The sequence below is a fragment of the Heptranchias perlo genome, chromosome 2 (assembly GCF_035084215.1).
Source record: "Heptranchias perlo isolate sHepPer1 chromosome 2, sHepPer1.hap1, whole genome shotgun sequence".
Taxonomy (NCBI): Eukaryota; Metazoa; Chordata; class Chondrichthyes; order Hexanchiformes; family Hexanchidae; genus Heptranchias; species Heptranchias perlo.
Window position 1 is genome coordinate 81,378,021 of NC_090326.1, and position 18,322 is coordinate 81,396,342.

At 43.7% G+C, this 18,322-nt stretch overlaps 1 protein-coding gene across 1 annotated transcript in view; it reads left to right on the forward strand.

Annotated features, from left to right (window-relative positions):
* macc1 (MET transcriptional regulator MACC1) overlaps positions 1 to 18,322 on the forward strand; it is a 44,793-nt gene that overhangs the window by 16,143 nt on the left and 10,328 nt on the right. The window contains exons 2-3 of the mRNA XM_068003701.1: positions 14,826 to 14,940; positions 15,462 to 17,530. Of these exons, the coding sequence (XP_067859802.1) occupies positions 14,832 to 14,940; positions 15,462 to 17,530 (2,178 nt within the window). The 5' untranslated portion in view covers positions 14,826 to 14,831. The remainder of the gene's footprint in view (positions 1 to 14,825; positions 14,941 to 15,461; positions 17,531 to 18,322) is intronic.

Here is an 18,322-nt window from a genome sequence, read left to right on the forward strand (position 1 = left end):
GACACTAATTTACAAATAAAACTTATCAGGCTAATTCCACATCTTATTGGCATTTAACTCTGCATAGGTTCCTTAAGCTATATAGTTTAATGGTATAAATAAAACTGAATGTTTTGCATGTTTCACACTGTCTAGCCTGGGAAATAAAAGTGAAAGATAAGCAGCAAGCTTAGAACACCTCTTTGTTGATTTAATTGTCCATTATTCTGGAACCAACATTTTTCAAATTCTTGTAATTGTCTGCCACAGACATAGTTAATGTGTCATTGTGATAGATTCCATTGGAACAAAAGAAATAGGAACCACATTACTCATGGTACATTTAGCTCTGCACCAAGACATTGAATACTTCTCACTGAATATTCTTTGCATCTCATCCAGTTTATTTTTGACCAGCTGTTTTGTCCTATTTACAGTTGTAACTTTTCACTGCGCCCTTTAAATCCACCCTTGTCTACACTATTTCTGTTTGAAGTTAAACCCACATACTTAAATGTTTGAGGTTCTATTTTCCATGTATGCAAAAGACGCCCACTAATTTCCAATCTGAAATGTAGATGTACTGAGTTATATATTCGGCATGTTTAAAATCAGTGGAATGTCTAATACATTTCCAGAAGTACTTTGCTACCAAATTTTTAAAAAATCCTAAAGAAAGAAGACTGAAGGCTGATTTGTTTCCACAAACAATGAGGACATCCTAAGCTACATAAGGAACTCAAAGAACATTCCATATGTAAAACATCAAGGGGAGGCAGGACAAACCACAGATGTAGATCAGAACATTGCTTTAAAAGCCTACATGGTACACTCATCATTAAACATATTTCAGGAACAGGACATGCTATATTTTTATGTTGGCACTTATTTCTCTGTTGAGCATCTTCTTGGAACTCTCTCATTCCTCTCAGGCAGCATTTACACTACAACTTTAGCATCGATGTGGAGCGAAATCACTTAATAACAAACAAGCTACAGTTGTAATGAAATTGCAATGTTAAAGCTATGAAGCATTAGTGTAGCAGTTCTGGTGCATAAGAGTGTTGAAAGAAGGCATTCTCAGTATGGGACCAAATGCCTCTGTTATCAATTTAAAACTTATCAGCTGCATAATCTTGGTGCAGGGCTAGAGAGAATTTCACAAACTAGTGAGCTGAATCAATGGATCACCCTGGATCTAGTAACCTCCCTGGTAGTTGAGAGTCTTTTGCGCACCGGTAACTAGAAGTGCCATAATTTCCACTGGGGTACCCCAATTTCCACTGTAACTTTGGTGGAAGATCAGCAAAAACCCCAGAGAAATGGGATAAACAGCCACTTGCGTCGTTTTTCCTGACTTTCCAACGAAGTTACGATGGGAGATTGGGAGAACACCTGTGGAAATTACTGGCAAATGATTTTATAATTTAAAAAATGTTAAGTGTGTAATCCAGTCCATTTATATGAACTGGAAAACTGTCAGTGTCTTCTAACAAGAATCTTTCATTGACTTTTGTGGCCATTATCAAGGACAACCTGAAGATTCTGGATAAATGCAACTAGACATCAGTCTCCAATGCATTGTTCCATTGTGCAAGATCTCTGTTCTAGAGTATGAAGGGTATAATAGTGAGAAGACAGTTTTCCAAAAGGCTGAAGATGGTGGGATTTGAGTTCTCTAAAAATGCTCCTATTTTTAGCTACAATGACTGTATTTTTAGTTAACTTTGTGGGACTTTACGATTTCAGTTCTGGTGTTAGGCTCAAGTTGCTATGAAAAAATCCAAGCATAGGTGATGTGAAAAGCCTGATGGTAAATATAAATGCTCGTGATTCTGAATATCTTAGATTGTTTAGAATGCAGACAATTCCTGGTAATTGTGTACACATATTTAGGGGGAAAAAAACCCTGAAATGATGTAATGTTAAGTGACAACAGCACGCTTTGTTGAATGTTGTTTGAGTCCGTGATTCTGTTACATTTTCCTTGTACCATTGATGTAAGTAATGCAGAATCAACCTGCGTGGACGGTGAGGATTTGTTCTGAACTTGAACCTGTCAGTTACAATTTTTAGATCACAATCCAAGAGTGAGAGGCAGAACACCACAAGCAGAGAGGCTTAGTGAAGAAAAATATTCTTTGTTATTGTGCAGCTGGCTGATGGGAAGGCAGCCAAGCAAACAGAGGGGGGAGTGTTCCAAAGGGCGACACTCCACTTCATTTTTAGCAGGCTTGCAAACAGGCACTTCCACAGGAACGCCTTTGTGCTTAAAATGGGGGAGTGGAAGAGAGGTTCTCGAAAATCCAACTGACCTTTAACGATCCTGTTTTACTTATATGCTTTTTAATGTGATTTTTAAAATACATGAACTTTTGATCACACAGCTACTAAATTGTACTGCAGCACATTGTGTGTTCTATTTGAACGCTACACTACTGTCTGCTCCACGGCATCAAGCTGGAGTACCCTGATTCAGACAAGCTCCGTGCTGTCCAGCAACGCCAGCAGTCATGTCCTTACTTGTGTATTGTGCCTCTAGGTTGTCGGAATATTTACAACAACTTGGATTTCATTATGCTTCTCACATGGAGCTCAGAGTGCATTACAGGCCAGGGGGGAGAAAAGTGGACAGCGAGCATGAGAGCAAAATGAAAAACAGAAGGGTGTGAGAAAAGTGTGGTCATTGAGGAATATGAAGGAGGCTTTTGAATGCAGGGAAGGGGTGTGTGAGGCAGAGGGTGTTTGAGAGGATGGGTGCGGTGGCTGCAGTTGAAAGAACTGCTGTTGACAGCATGGAGGGAATGAGGAATAATCTGGTGTTTGGGGATGTGTGTGAGGTCATATGAGAAGAGATTGCAAAGGTAGGGTGGGGGAGCCCATGGAGGGATTTGAAGATGAACATCTCAAACAATTTAACAACTTACATTCATATAATGCCGTTAATGTTATAAAATGTCCCAAGACATTTCACAAATGGGCTGAGCAACATTGGGAGAGTTAACCAAAAGAACAGTGACAAATATAGATTGATTAAATAAAAATCTGGAATTAAAATACTAGTATCAGTAAGGATGGCCATGAAACTACCGGATTGTCGTAAAAACCCATCTGGTTCACTAATGTCCTTCAGGGAAGGAAGCCTGCCGCCCTTACCCGGTCTGGCCTATATGTGACTCCAGACCCACAGCAATGTGGTTGATTCTTAATTGCCCTCTGAAATGGCCTAGCAAGCCACTCAGTTGTAAAATCTCGCTACGAAAAATCATAATAAGAATAAAACCGGACGGACCACCCGGCATCGGACCACGAGGCACCGGACACGACAACGGCAAAACACCAAACCCAGTCGACCCTGCAAGGTCCTCCTTACTAACATCTGGGGACTTGTGCCAAAATTGGGAGAGCTGTCCCACAGACTAGTCAAGCAACAGCCTGACATAGCCATACTCACAGAATCATATCTTTCAGCCAACGTCCCAGACTCTTCCATCACCATCCCTGGGTATGTCCTGTCCCACCGGCAGGACAGACCCACCAGAGGTGGTGGTACAGTGATATACAGTCAGGAGGGAGTGGCCCTGGGAGTCCTCAACATTGACTCTGGACCCCATGAAATCTCATGGCATCAGGTCAAACATGGGCAAGGAAACCTCCTGCTGATTACCACCTACCGTCCTCCCTCAGCTGATGAATCAGTCCTCCTCCATGTTGAACACCACTTGGAGGAAGCACTGAGGGTAGCAAGGGCACAGAATGTACTCTGGGTGGGGGACTTCAATGTCCATCACCAAGAGTGGCTCGGTAGCACCACTACTGACCGAGCTGGCCGAGTCCTGAAGGACATAGCTGCTAGACTGGGCCTGCGGCAGGTGGTGAGCGAACCAACACGAGGGAAAAACTTACTTGACCTCGTCCTCACCAATCTACCTGTCGCAAATGCATCTGTCCATGACGGTATTGGTAGGAGTGACCACCGCACAGTCCTCGTGGAGATGAAATCCCGTCTTCGCACTGAGGACACCATCCAACGTGTTGTGTGGCACTACCACCGTGCTAAATGGGATAGATTCAGAACAGATCTAGCAGCTCAAAACTGGGCATCCATGAGGCGCTGTGGGCCATCAGCAGCAGCAGAATTGTATTCCAGCACAATCTGTAACCTCATGGCCCGGCATATTCCTCACTCTACCATTACCAACAAGCCAGGGGATCAACCCTGGTTCAATGAGGAGTGTAGAAGAGCATGCCAGGAGCAGCACCAGGCGTACCTAAAAATGAGGTGCCAACCTGGTGAAGCTACAACTCAGGACTACATGCATGCTAAACAGCGGAAGCAACATGCTATAGACAGAGCTAAGCGATTCCACAACCAACGGATCAGATCAAAGCTCTGCAGTCCTGCCACATCCAGTCGTGAATGGTGGTGGACAATCAAACAACTAACTGGAGGAGGAGGCTCTGCAAACATCCCCATTCTCAATGATGGCGGAGTCCAGCACGTGAGTGCAAAAGACAAGGCTGAAGCGTTTGCAACCATCTTCAGCCAGAAGTGCCGAGTGGATAATCCATCTCAGCCTCCTCCCGATATCCCCACCATCACGGAAGCCAGTCTTCGGCCAATTCGATTCAAGAAACGGCTGAGTGCACTGGATACAGCAAAGGCTATGGGCCCTGACAACATCCCAGCTGTAGTGCTGAAGACTTGTGCTCCAGAACTAGCTGCGCCTCTAGCCAAGCTGTTCCAGTACAGCTACAACACTGGCATCCACCCGACAATGTGGAAAATTGCCCAGGTATGTCCTGTCCACAAAAAGCAGGACAAATCCAATCCGGCCAATTACCGCCCCATCAGTCTACTCTCAATCATCAGCAAAGTGCTGGAAGGTGTCGTCGACAGTGCTATCAAGCGGCACTTACTCACCAATAACCTGCTCACCGATGCTCAGTTTGGGTTCCGCCAGGACCACTCGGCTCCAGACCTCATTGCAGCCTTGGTCCAATCATGGACAAAAGAGCTGAATTCCAGAGGTGAGGTGAGAGTGACTGCCCTTGACATCAAGGCAGCATTTGACCGAGTGTGGCACCAAGGAGCCCTCGTAAAATTGAAGTCAATGGGAATCAGGGGGAAAACTCTCCAGTGGCTGGAGTCATACCTAGCACAAAGGAAGATGGTAGTGGTTGTTGGAGGCCAAGCATCTCAGCCCCAGGGCATTGCTGCAGGAGTTCCTCAGGGCAGTGTCCTAGGCCCAACCATCTTCAGCTGCTTCATCAATGACCTTCCCTCCATCATAAGGTCAGAAATGGGGATGTTCGCTGATGACTGCACAGTGTTCAGTTCCATTCGCAACCCCTCAGATAATGAAGCAGTCCGAGCCCGCATGCAGCAAGACCTGGACAACATCCAGGCTTGGGCTGATAAGTGGCAAGTAACATTCGTGCCAGATAAGTGCCAGGCAATGACCATCTCCAACAAGACAGAGTCTAACCACCTCCCCTTGACATTCAATGGCATTACCATCGCCGAATCCCCCACCATCAACATCCTGGGGGTCACCATTGACCAGAAACTTAACTGGACCAGCCATATAAATACTGTGGCTACGAGAGCAGGTCAGAGGCTGGGTATTCTGCAGCGAGTGACTCACCACCTGACTCCCCAAAGCCTTTCCACCATCTACAAGGCACAGGTCAGGAGTGTGATGGAATACTCTCCACTTGCCTGGATGAGTGCAGCTCCAACAACACTCAAGAAGCTCGACACCATCCAAGATAAAGCAGCCCGCTTGATTGGCACCCCATCCACCACCCTAAACATTCACTCCCTTCACCACCGGCGCACTGTGGCTGCAGTGTGCACCATCCACAGGATGCACTGCAGCAACTCGCCAAGGCTTCTTCGACAGCACCTCCCAAACCCGCAACCTCTACCACCTAGAAGGACAAGGGCAGCAGGCGCATGGGAACAACACCACCTGCACGTTCCCCTCCAAGTCACACACCATCCCGACTTGGAAATATATCGCCGTTCCTTCATTGTCGCTGGGTCAAAATCCTGGAACTCCCTTCCTAACAGCACTGTGGGAGAACCGTCACCACACGGACTGCAGCGGTTCAAGAAGGCGGCTCACCACCACCTTCTCAAGGGCAATTAGGGATGGGCAATAAATGCCGGCCTTGCCAGTGACGCCCACATCCCGTGAACGATTAAAAAAAAAAGGAGGCTTTTAAAGGTGGGGAGGGAAGTATCGAGGCGAAGAGGTTTAGGGACGGCATCCCAGAGTGTGGGATCCAGATGGCCGAAAACTCACCCAGCAAATGAAGAATGCCAGAGGGATGCACGGGACTATAATATGCAGGATGGGTGTCGGGCTGAAGGAGGTTGCAGAGGTAGGAGAGATAAGAGGCCATGGTGGGGTTTATTATTGAGGGCAAACGTTTTATGGAATCATAGAAGTTTACAACATGGAAACAGGCCCTTCGGCCCAACATGTCCATGTCGCCCAGTTTATACCACTAAGCTAGTCCCAATTGCCTGCACTTGGCCCATATCCCTCTATACCCATCTTACCCATGTAACTGCCCAAATGCTTTTTAAAAGACAAAATTGTACCCGCCTCTACTACTGCCTCTGGCAGCTCGTTCCAGACACTCACCACCCTTTGAGTGAAAAAATTGCCCCTCTGGACCCTTTTGTATCTCTCCCCTCTCATCTTAAATCTATGTCCCCTCGTTATAGACTCCCCTACCTTTGGGAAAAGATTTTGACTATCTACCTTATCTATGCCCCTCATTATTTTATAGACTTCTATAAGATCACCCCGAAACCACCACCTCTCCAGGGAAGAAAGTCTCAGCCTATCCAACCTCTCCCTATAAGTCAAACCATCAAGTCCCGGTAGCATCCTAGTAAATCTTTTCTGCACTCTTTCTAGTTTAATAATATCCTTTCTATAATAGGGTGACCAGAACTGTACACAGTATTCCAAGTGTGGCCTTACTAATGTCTTGTACAACTTCAGCAAGACATCCCAACTCCTGTATTCAATGTTCTGACCAATGAAACCAAGCATGCTGAATGCCTTCTTCACCACCCTATCCACCTGTGACTCCACTTTCAAGGAGCTATGAACCTGTACTCCTAGATCTCTTTGTTCTATAACTCTCCCCAACGCCCTACCGTTAACGGAGTAGGTCCTGGCCCGATTCGATCTACCAAAATGCATCACCTCACATTTATCTAAATTAAACTCCATCTGCCATTCATCGGCCCACTGGCCCAATGTTAGGAGATAGGGACTCAGAGGAGGTTGAAAGGGTGGGATGATGGGTGTGCAAGGCAGAATGCTGGTGGCGGAATTCTTGACAAGTATGTGGCAGGAGGAGAGGATTCGAGGAATTGATTCTTGGGGTAACTAAGTATGGACAAGGTTTCAGTGGAATTGGGTACAAGGTGGGGCGAAGGCAAGCAATGTTATGAAGGTGGAAGTATGCTGTCTGAGGGATAAATGGGTTGTGAGTCTTGAAGCGTAGCTCTGGACACCTAAGTTGCATGCACTATCTGCTTCAACCTGAGTGAGTGGCATGGGAGTTTGAGCCAAGGGTCTGGAGTTCCAGCAGGAGTTGAATAAAATGGCTTTGGTTTTCCTGATGTTCAATTGGAGAAGGTTCTAGTTCATCCACAATTTGATGTCAGGTAGAGGGGGAGAATATCTAAGGAGAGGGAACAGTTTACAATGTTAACCAGCATGGGGGCCAGGAAGGGAAGCTGGGTGGTCAACAATTTAGAGGGCAGAAGGGGAGATAGGAGAGAAACTAGGAAATTCGCAGGTTCAAGGCAACTGCGGGGAGAAGATTTGGCTTGATGGGAAAGGGAGGAAGCAGCTGGGGCAGCGGAACAAATGGTCTCATATTTTTAATGAGAGAGAATTTCATGAGCTTACATCTAGTGGCGGGGGCAGTGGAGAGGAGTTTCAGGAGATGGTTGATAGTGGAGAAAAGAAGACTGAGTTATCTTTGCTCTCCAGGATGATCCTGGAGTAGTGAATGATTTTGGTCCAATAGCACTTGATGTGGCAAATGCAGGGCCAAAGTCTCGGCAGCTGATAGCTTGAAAGTGCAGTTGTAAGTTTTTTTTTTAACAGGGGTGGATGCAGAAGGCAGTAGTGTTGGAGGAAGGTAGGAGGCTGTGGATGGTGAGGGATACAAGGAAGTAGTCCTCATCTGTAATTGAGACCACAGGGAGTAGAGAGAGACTGTGTGAGAGGACAAGGTGGAAGAGGTGGCTGTGAATGTGAAGGTAGAGGTTTAGGGAGAAAATTAGGTAGTGAATTCAAAGGGCAAGATGAGTTGAGATAGAAATCATCAGCGCAGAAGTTGACCAGAAACTTAACTAGACCAGCCATATAAATACCGTGGCGACAAGAGCAGGTCAGAGGCTGGGTATTCTGCAGCGAGTGACTCACCTCCTGACTCCCCAAAGCCTTTCCACCATCTACAAAGTACAAGTCAGGAGTGTGATGGAATACTCTCCACTTGCCTGGATGAGTGCAGCTCCAACAACACTCAAGAAGCTCGACACCATCCAGGACAAAGCAGCCCGCTTGATTGGCACCCTAAACATTCACTCCCTTCACCACTGGCGCGCAGTGGCTGCAGTGTGTACCATCCACAGGATGCACTGCCGCAACTCACCAAGGCATCTTCGACAGCACCTCCCAAACCCGCGACCTCTACCACCTGGAAGGACAAGGGCAGCAGGCACGTGGGAACACCATCACCTCCACATTCCCTCCAAGTCACACACCATCCTGACTTGGAAATATATCACCGTTCCTTCATCGTCGCTGAGTCAAAATCTTGGAACTCCCTTCCTAACAGGACTGTGGGAGAACCTTCACCACACGGACTGCAGCGGTTCAAGAAGGTGGCTCACCACCGCCTTCTCAAGGGCAATTAGGGATGGGCAATAAATGCCGGCCTCGCCAGCGATGCCCACGTCCCATGAGCAAATAAAAAAAAAAATCTCAGGGAGAAACTCTAGGTGGGGATTGGGGGGTGGTGGAGAACAATTTTAAAAGACAGACAGGAGGCTGGAACAAGGTGAGGTGCTCAAAAGTGAAGTTATCAGAGGAGTAAGGGGAGCATCCAAGGTGTGATTCAATGATGAGGACTACACCGTGGAGTTTTGGTTGGGACAGGTAGTGGAAATTATATCCAGGTGGGAGGCTTCAGCAAAGGACCACCTGTGCGTCAAGTTTCCAACAGGACCAGGATGTCAATGCAGTCATCCATAATAAGATTGTGAATGGCAAGGGTGGTGTTCATGAATAAACAAATATTCTGGAAGGAAATGTAGACGGGGCAATAATCATAGAATCATTGAAGGTTACAGCACGGAAAGAGGCTATTCGGCCCATCGAGTCCGCACCAGTTTTATTCAAGAGCAATCCAGCTAGTCCCATTCCCCTGCCCTTTCCCTGTGGCCCTGCAATTTTTTTCCTTTCAAGTACTTATCCAGTTCCCCTTTGAAGGCCATGATTGAATCTGCCTCCACCACCCTCTTGGGCAGTACATTCCAGATCCTAACCACTCGCTGTGTAAAAAAGTTTCTCTTTGTCATCTTTGGTTCTTTTGCCAGTCACCTTAAATCTATGTCCTCTGGTCCTTGACCCTTCCTCCAATGGGAACAGTTTCTCTCTATCTACTCTGTCTCGACCCTTCATGATTTTGAATACTTCTATCAAATCTCCGCGCAACTGTCTCTGTTCCAAGGAGAACATCCCAGCTTCTCCAGTCTATCCACGTAACTAAAGTCTCTCATCCCTGGAATCGTTCCAGTAAATCTCTTCTGCACTCTCTCTAAGGCCTTCACATCTTTCCTGAAGTGCAGTGCCCAGAACTGGAAACAATACTCCAGTTGTGGCCGAACCAGTGTTTTATAAAGGTTCATCGTGACTTCCACACTTTTGTACTCTCTGCCTCTGTTTATAAAGTCCAGGATCCTGTATGCTTTTTTAACCACTTTCTTAACCTGCCCTGCCACCTTCATCGATTTGTGCACATATACACCCAGATCTCCCTGTTTCTGTACCCCTTTAAGAGTTGTGCCCTCTGGTTTATATTGCCATAATTGTTGATAATAGGGTTAATTTATCATTTATGACAATTGTAGCCAGTTAATTATAGCTGAGATCAGATGTACTGTGATGGAGTTTATCAATAACAACCACTGCAAAATTAAATTTTGCTTCCATATGTAAGCTGCCATTTTGAGGTCTGTATAAATGCTTAGTGTAAATATAATGACAGTAACCTGAGATTCACAACCTGCCAGCCAAATTTGGGGATTCATACCTTTTTGAATAGGACTGAGATTGTTATGCATACCCAATTAAATCTGTATACACTGTGAACTGTTCAGTGGATATCCAGTACAATAATAACAATCGGTCGATGTTTGTGATGAAGCATCAAATGTCTGTCAATTGCTGCTAGTGCATAGTATTGGCACAGCTAGAATAGTGTTCAGAATAAATTATCCATTGTTTTCTGAATGAGTGATCAATATTTTGGCCTTCCATCCATGTTACTTGCATGGTGCTCCTCTTATTCGTGTTTATGGGGATTTTAAAAACTGCCCTGCAACACTTTTATCTTTTCAGTGTATGTGCAGGAGAGTGCACCATGCGCTGTGGGGTATTAATAGGCTCCTGGGGATCCTGTGTATTTTTGGCAGGGATGGACAAGGATGCAGTAATGCAAGGCTGTATCAAAGAAATAGCTGGAGGTAGGTGTTGGGCATTTTGCAAAGTACAAACTAATACTGGTACTATTGCAGATTACAAAGGGTTGGGTTTCTGTTAGTTATCTTCTGACCCCTAGCTCAGTTCACCCATTGATTGTACAGGTGAGGTTGCAAGATTTACATACAGTGAAAGGTAATTTTTTCACGGGCTGAAAGCACTCTAAAGCTGCTCATAGCATGCGTTTTTTGACTACTTTTGAGTGGTTTTACCTCCAACTTTACTTGCAGAATGATTAACTGCAGGAACGCAGTGACGATGACCACGATATTTCTTCTTTTGATTATTGTTTTCCCAATCTGGGGAAATATACAGATAATCCTCACCTTTTTAGTTTGGTTATATAGTAACTCAAATGCAACAGAATCTCAATCACAGAAGCTTAAAAAATTTATATATAGTGAATAGGTATGTTGAAGCGCATTGCTTCCTCGCAATTGCAGTTTTATTGTCTCGTTACAGTGCAAGCTCAGTTGCAATTCCCTTCACTCAATGTCTTTCATGAATACTTGTTGGATATGTGTTCAGTTCCATTCGCAACCCCTCAAATAATGAAGCAGTCCGAGCCCGCATGCAGCAAGACCTGGACAACATCCAGGCTTGGGCTCATAAGTGGCAAGTAACATTCGCGCCAGATAAGTGCCAGGCAATGACCATCTCCAACAAGAGAGAGTCTAACCACCTCCCCTTGACATTCAACGGCATTACCATCGCCGAATCCCCCACCATCACCATCCTGGGGTCACCATTAACCAGAAACTTAACTGGACCAGCCATATAAATACTGTGGCTACAAGAGCAGGTCAGAGGCTGGGTATTCTGCAGCGAGTGACTCACCACCTGACTCCCCAAAGCCTTTCCACCATCTACAAGGCACAAGTCAGGAGTGTGATGGAATACTCTCCACTTGCTTGGATGAGTGCAGCTCCAACAACACTCAAGAAGCTCGACACCATCCAAGATAAAGCAGCCCGCTTGATTGGCACCCCATCCACCACCCTAAACATTCACTCCCTTCACCACCGGCGCACTGTGACTGCAGTGTGTACCATCCACAGGATGCACTGCAGAAACTCGCCAAGGCTTCTTCGACAGCACCTCCCAAACCCGCGACCTCTACCACCTAGAAGGACAAGAGCAGCAGGCACATGGGAACAACGCCACCTGCATGTTCCTCCAAGTCACACACCATCCCGACTTGGAAATATATCGCCGTTCCTTCATCGTCGCTGGGTCAAAATCCTGGAACTCCCTTCCTAACAGCACTGTGGGAGAACCGTCACCACACGGACTGCAGCAGTTCAAGAAGGCGGCTCACCACCACCTTCTCAAGGGCAATTAGGGATGGGCAATAAATGCCGGCCTCGCCAGGGACGCCCACATCCAATGAACGAATAAAAAAAAAGATGGTTTTATTTAATGTTCAGATGCTATAACAGAAGAACCAGAGGGCAAATGGTAGAAAATGAATTTATTAGGTTAAAATATGAGGTTGCACAAAAAGCAAAAGGAAACCATGAGATTACAGTTGTGGCGATTCAGCACTGAAAATAAGTGAGTTTTATTTTAAGGACAAAACCTTAGTGAATGTGGCTTTCCGCCTCAGTAACATGTTAATAACACTGGAGTAAAAAAAAACTGACCTGACCTTTCAAAAAAAACATGCAACTGAACAAAAGCTCTGATTAAAGGCCTATCATCACAGCAACTGCTTCAAGAAGACTGAATAAGTTAAATTCCTTTTTATAACACTGGATTTCAGGATTTTTATTACTGTTTTGCAATCACAGTTGACTTCATGTATTACATATGAAAAGTCATTACAATGGGAGTACAGTTGGACACGAATGCTGCAGCTGTACACAATATTCCATCAGCTGTACAGAAATAAGTTAAAGTATACAAAATTATACTTTTTGGTGGTTCTAGAAATTTTTAAAGGAGGGAATGAGAGAGGCAGACAGTGACAGAGAGAGTAAATGAAGGACAGAGAATCACAGAGATTGAGAAAGGCAGGGACAGATAATGACTCAACAACTGGGCAATGGACTGAGGTGGTGAGAATCCAAGGAACTTAGCTTCCTTTTCCTAGATGGGAGATTTCTGTGCATGAAATACTAGCCTTGTTATTGGACTAATTTAGAATTGAATACTCTTTTTTTAAAGTTCTAATTTTACAGTAGTAACATAAGAAATGCCAAGGACAGGAAAAGATTATTCAGCCCATCAAAGCTCAACCCACTAGTATCTTAACTATCCCATTATAGAAGTTAGCTCTGAGGCTTTGCCCCTCCTGTCTCGCCCAGCAAAATCCCCCAAAAATGATCACTCTTTGAGTGAAAAAGTTCTTCCTAATATCTGCTTTTAAATTTACTTTTCACTAATCTAATTTGAAGTAATATTCTGCGTTTACTTTCTCTATACCAGTTAATGTTTATATATCTTGGTGAGATCCTCGCTTAACTGCCTCCTTTCTGGACTGTGGAGCTTTAGCTTCTCTAGTCCTCACCCCTTTACAATTGGGATCAGTCTTGTTCCTTTTCTCTGTACCCTCTCCAATTCTTGTATATATTGTTGTGACATAACCAGAAACAAGCACAGTACTCCAAGTGCAATCTGACCAGTGCATTGTAAGACCTCTGTAGACCTGCACTGTATGCTGCAGGGGTCTCCAAGTATTTGTCTTTGTGCACTGCATAAGTGCATTCCATGGTGCCTCAGGGACCATATATAAAGTTTCAATCGGTGTTCTCATTGATACTAATCGATACTGATGTTCTGATTTAGGATTTATCCAACAATGTGGTAGCAAATCTAAGAACAGCCCTTTCCAAACCTCCAGGCCCACAAAGTTCAAACAAGGCAAGTCAACAAATAACAAGTGCAAATAGGACTGGATTATTTCAGTTTCGAGGGCCAGATTGCCAGGCTCAGAGGTCGCACGTTGTACACCCCTGCTCTATTATTCTAGCTACAAATGACAGGCTTGTGAGATAAATCCAAATCTATCTATCACACAGCAAAGCATTTCGAAAGTACTTCACACAATAAACTACTTTTTGAAATGCATTTACTTATGCTAGCAATATTATATATTGCACCATTCTATTCACTTTTAAAAATTCTTCCCTTACACTATCTAGACATCAAAAATAATAAAGACTCTAATAATACAAATTCCCCTTCTAAGTCTCCCTGTACCAATGCAATGTTTACAAGCTAAATATTCACCACCCATATCAGATTACTTTTAATGTGTAATCTTATCAGTGACATTCATTCCCCTTCAAGCACCCCAGAATGAATCAGAAGTAGAAACTGGCTGTGTTAAGGAATGCTAAATAATGGGGGGTGTACATTATATATAAAGTTTTTATTAAAAAAGTATAAGCAAGACTTTTTTAATAAGAATTCCCACATGACCGATGTACCTTTGCTTAACTTTTTTTTTAAAAAAATGACCAGACAAACAGGACCCGTGCAATAAATGAGACCATTCTGTGCCCCAGTGGTGACTCCAATTTGAGTGCACTGATTATAAGGGCCGGAAGGTCATCGGCTGCCCAATGACTGTGCCCACTCATTCAACCTGGCCACCAGTTGCAGTCCCGCTGCACAGCTCATAGGTGGAGCGGGGCTGGGCCCCTGTTACCTGTGAATAGAACTAGATGCCCTGGATGCCCAGCTTGATGCACATGGAACACTGAAGCTACAACCTTGTTAACTGTCTGTCTTGCATATGTACCTCAATAGCTCCTCGGCCTGGAGAGCATTGGGATGGATTGCAGCATAAAGTGGAGCGACTTAAGTGATCTCAGATTGACAGTTCTTGAAGCCAGTGCACAAGCATATGTTGGAATTTCTGGCTGTTTGCTTGGAAAGTAACTGAATAGCAAATGTTAGTACAAAAAAATCAAATTGCTCCCAATATTAAATAAATATTTGGAAGTAATTTCAAGGCATTAATCATTCCCTAGGTATCCATTGTTTCTTGAACAATGAAAAATCATAATGCTTATTATATGTCTTTATCGTTGCTAGGACTAAATGAAAATGGCTCTTAGGACACATTCTCCTCGTCATGCACGCAGCAGGTCAGAAGGAACACTGATTGACCTGGATGAAAACCCATCAGCAAATAACATATTTCTAAAAGGTATTGAAAATTCATATAATGTATAATAAATGCTTGCTATAGTTCTGGTTTACTTCAGGCTATCTATACATCAGTTTTAGTGGATCGGTTCACTTTCTGTTGACTAAATATTTAGGGGTAGAAATTGGTATGCATTGTGCCCGTTGTTCAGGTGCAAAGCATTCCAATTTAGCAGTGGGATGGCCTGCACCCAATTGCCTCCCTTTCCTCCCCGCCCCCCCCAACCTTCAGGAGCTACCCGATCACTGCTGCCAGCATTGCAGCAGCCTGAAATTGATGTTCGCTTTGCCGCCAAGCTGCCTGGGGACACACAGTAGGCGTTCGCAGCTCGTCGGTCTACTTTAAATGAGGCTGGAGGCCTAATTTCGATCAGCGCTATGCAGTTTCTACCCCTTGGTGTCATTATTGAGAGATGGTCGAGTTGTGCCTTCTTTTGATTCTCTTGCTTATATATATTTACTGTCTTGCCGTTTGTTCTTTCAGGATTTTTTACCCACTTGTATTTTTTTCATCCTCTATAGATATCAGCAACTATCAAGAAATTTCACACGGGCAAGAGACTGATTCACTGAAAGACTGGAATGAATTGTTATTTGATCCTCCTAGCCATACAGATTCTCAGACCACAAATCCATTTTGGAATGGTTTGTCAGGATCAAACCCATTTTTAGATGAGATTGTCAAAGCAGGTGACAGTAAGGTAGCAAACCCAACATCTGTATTAAAGGAGGACCCACTGCTGCTGTTTGAAAATCCACGGGCTGCAGAGTCCATTGGTTCTTCAACTGACGAATTGGACATTGACCATCTAATCTATATTGGAAAACCTTTTGCCAAGCAGCATGGAAGGTGGAAAAGTGCTTCTGATATTTTGGATTTTTCAAACAAAGAAAAAATTGTTCCTCAGAATAATCGTCCAGTGAGCCAATTTTTGGTTCCAAATTTGGAATCATTTCAAAATGACAGAGAAGCCTACAAAATGGCATGGTTGAGCCATAGGCAACTAACTAGATCCTGTCTTGATTTGGATATGATAAGCCAAAACCCTGGCTGGGGCCAGACACAGGCTATTGAAACGCACATTGTCTGCAAGATGGACCATAAAGGGGGATCACTTCAGTTACCTGAATCGGATATAAGTGTCCATATACCTGAAGGTCATGTTCTACCAGGTGAAATCCAGGAAGTGACTATAAAAGCTTTGCTTGACCCACCTCAGGTGCTTAATAATGACCTTTGTACAACTATTAGTCCATTACTAGAGCTGAAACTGAGCAATTTCAACACAAAAGATTTTATTTCTTTAGAAATGAAGGTGACAGCTGAAGTGAAAACTGATCCTATGAGTCAAGTTATGACTGAAATTGTGTGTCTTTGTGGTGATAGTAAAGAGGGCCCTTTTGAGAAGATGCACAATCTTTATATATATAAAGATGTTATGCAAGTAAAGCTGGAAAATTTGAGTCCTTGTATGTATATTGTTGCAGCAGTTGAAGCTAAAACCATTCAGCCTCCAGCGTTGACAGTATGGGACTATCTTAACAAAATGATTACCATTGGAATTTACGGCCCCAAACACATTCACCCAGTTTTTACTGCAGTTTGCACAATTTTTGGTCACAATCAAGTCCCACAGAAACTTACAGATGTTAAGAAAAGCAATAAAAATTTGCCACCAGTCGTTCTTCAACTTTGGGGAAAGCATCAGTTTCAGTTAAATAGGCCACAAGATCTTGAAATTTCAATTTTTCCCAATGACCCAAAGTATGAGGTACAAGCAGCTGATCAGAACAAGCAAATTCAAAGAACATTGCTGAAAATGGGTAGCACAGTTCGGCAGCAATTTTCTTTGTCTATGTGTAGATCTGGAGAAGTTAATTCCTTTGAACTTGGAATTCAGGTTACAGGAGGCAACCAGGATGTAATAACACATTTCAGTGTCCAGACACCTATGCCAACAGCCAAGTCAAATGTGAAAAGACGTTTCCAGAGACGGAAGGAGCCGCTATCGGCCACCCCTTCACGTGAAGTACCATCTGTCAACTATCCCATGTTTAAAGAGAAGCTAATAAATATTCGTCAGTATGGAGTGGCACTGAAACCTGTGCTACGGCAACCAAAGATTGAGTACTTATTGGAATATTTTAAAGGTGACACTATTGCACTTCTTGGGTTGGACAAAGTCAAGGTAATAGGTCAAACAAGGATCAAAGAGTGGTATGTTGGTTTCTTACGAGGAAAGATTGGCCTTGTGCACTGCAAAAATGTGAAGGTGATTTCGAAGGAGCAGGTCATGAACTTTTCAGATGTAAAGGTTACAACCAAGATACTGCTTGATCAAATTATTATTCCTGCTAAGAAATTGACTTACATGTATTCATCCATCCGTACAATCATCGCAGAGAATATTTCCAATTGGAAGGCATTTGCTGAAGTGCTTGGATACACTGATCTCTCACTGGACGAAATTTGTAGGACACCTGTTGAGAGTGAATCAGAAAGTGTTGCATGTATACTAGAGAAGCTGAAAGAAGACTGCCACACTAGTGACAAGAAGATAAAGAGAAAATTTCTATATGAAATTGTTCTGGTAAGTAGTCCTGGTAAGGCAGTTACTTCACTGGTTCAGGTGATGTTAGAGATTCTATGGCATTTTCTAAATGTCTTCAACATTCTTCCCAAACCAAATTCAACAAAAATAAATTATTTGGTCCTTAATCTCATTGTTGTTTGTGGGACATTGCTGTGTGGAAACAGCAGCTGCATTCATTCACGTAACAGTGACTGTGCTTCAAAGCAATTCGTTGCATGTGAAGTGCTTTGAGATGTTTGAGAGATGTGCGAAAATGCTATACACTGCAAGTGTGCTTTCTTTTTGTATTGATGGAAGGGGAAAAAAAATTACATAAGCAAGTTGGTCAGATTTACACTATAGGTCTTAATGTTTTTCCAGTTTTATGTAATTTCTTGCAAAGCATCAATTGGAATCTGTACACTTCACTGTTGTTGGCTGAGTAAACTGTGATTTTGTTTACTTGATCTTAACTTCCTAAACACACTTGTTATAAGCCTGTTTATATTACAGACTGGACATAAGTTTTTCTGCTGTTCATCTGAAGATTATTTCTTGCTAAACCTTCAAAGTACCTGTATCAGTCATTTAATCCTCAAATAGAAGTCCTCAGGGCGGTGCACACCTTTGATGTCTATCAGTTGGTATCTCCGCTGGCAGCTACTGAGGGGAGAAAAACATCAAGTATAATTAAATGGTGACCGTTTTAAATAATCACCATGGGAATAATTACAAAGCAGTAATTGAGGATTTCAGCTAATGTCATAAACCATGACACAAAGCTCTTGTGGTGTATGATTACCATTTGAG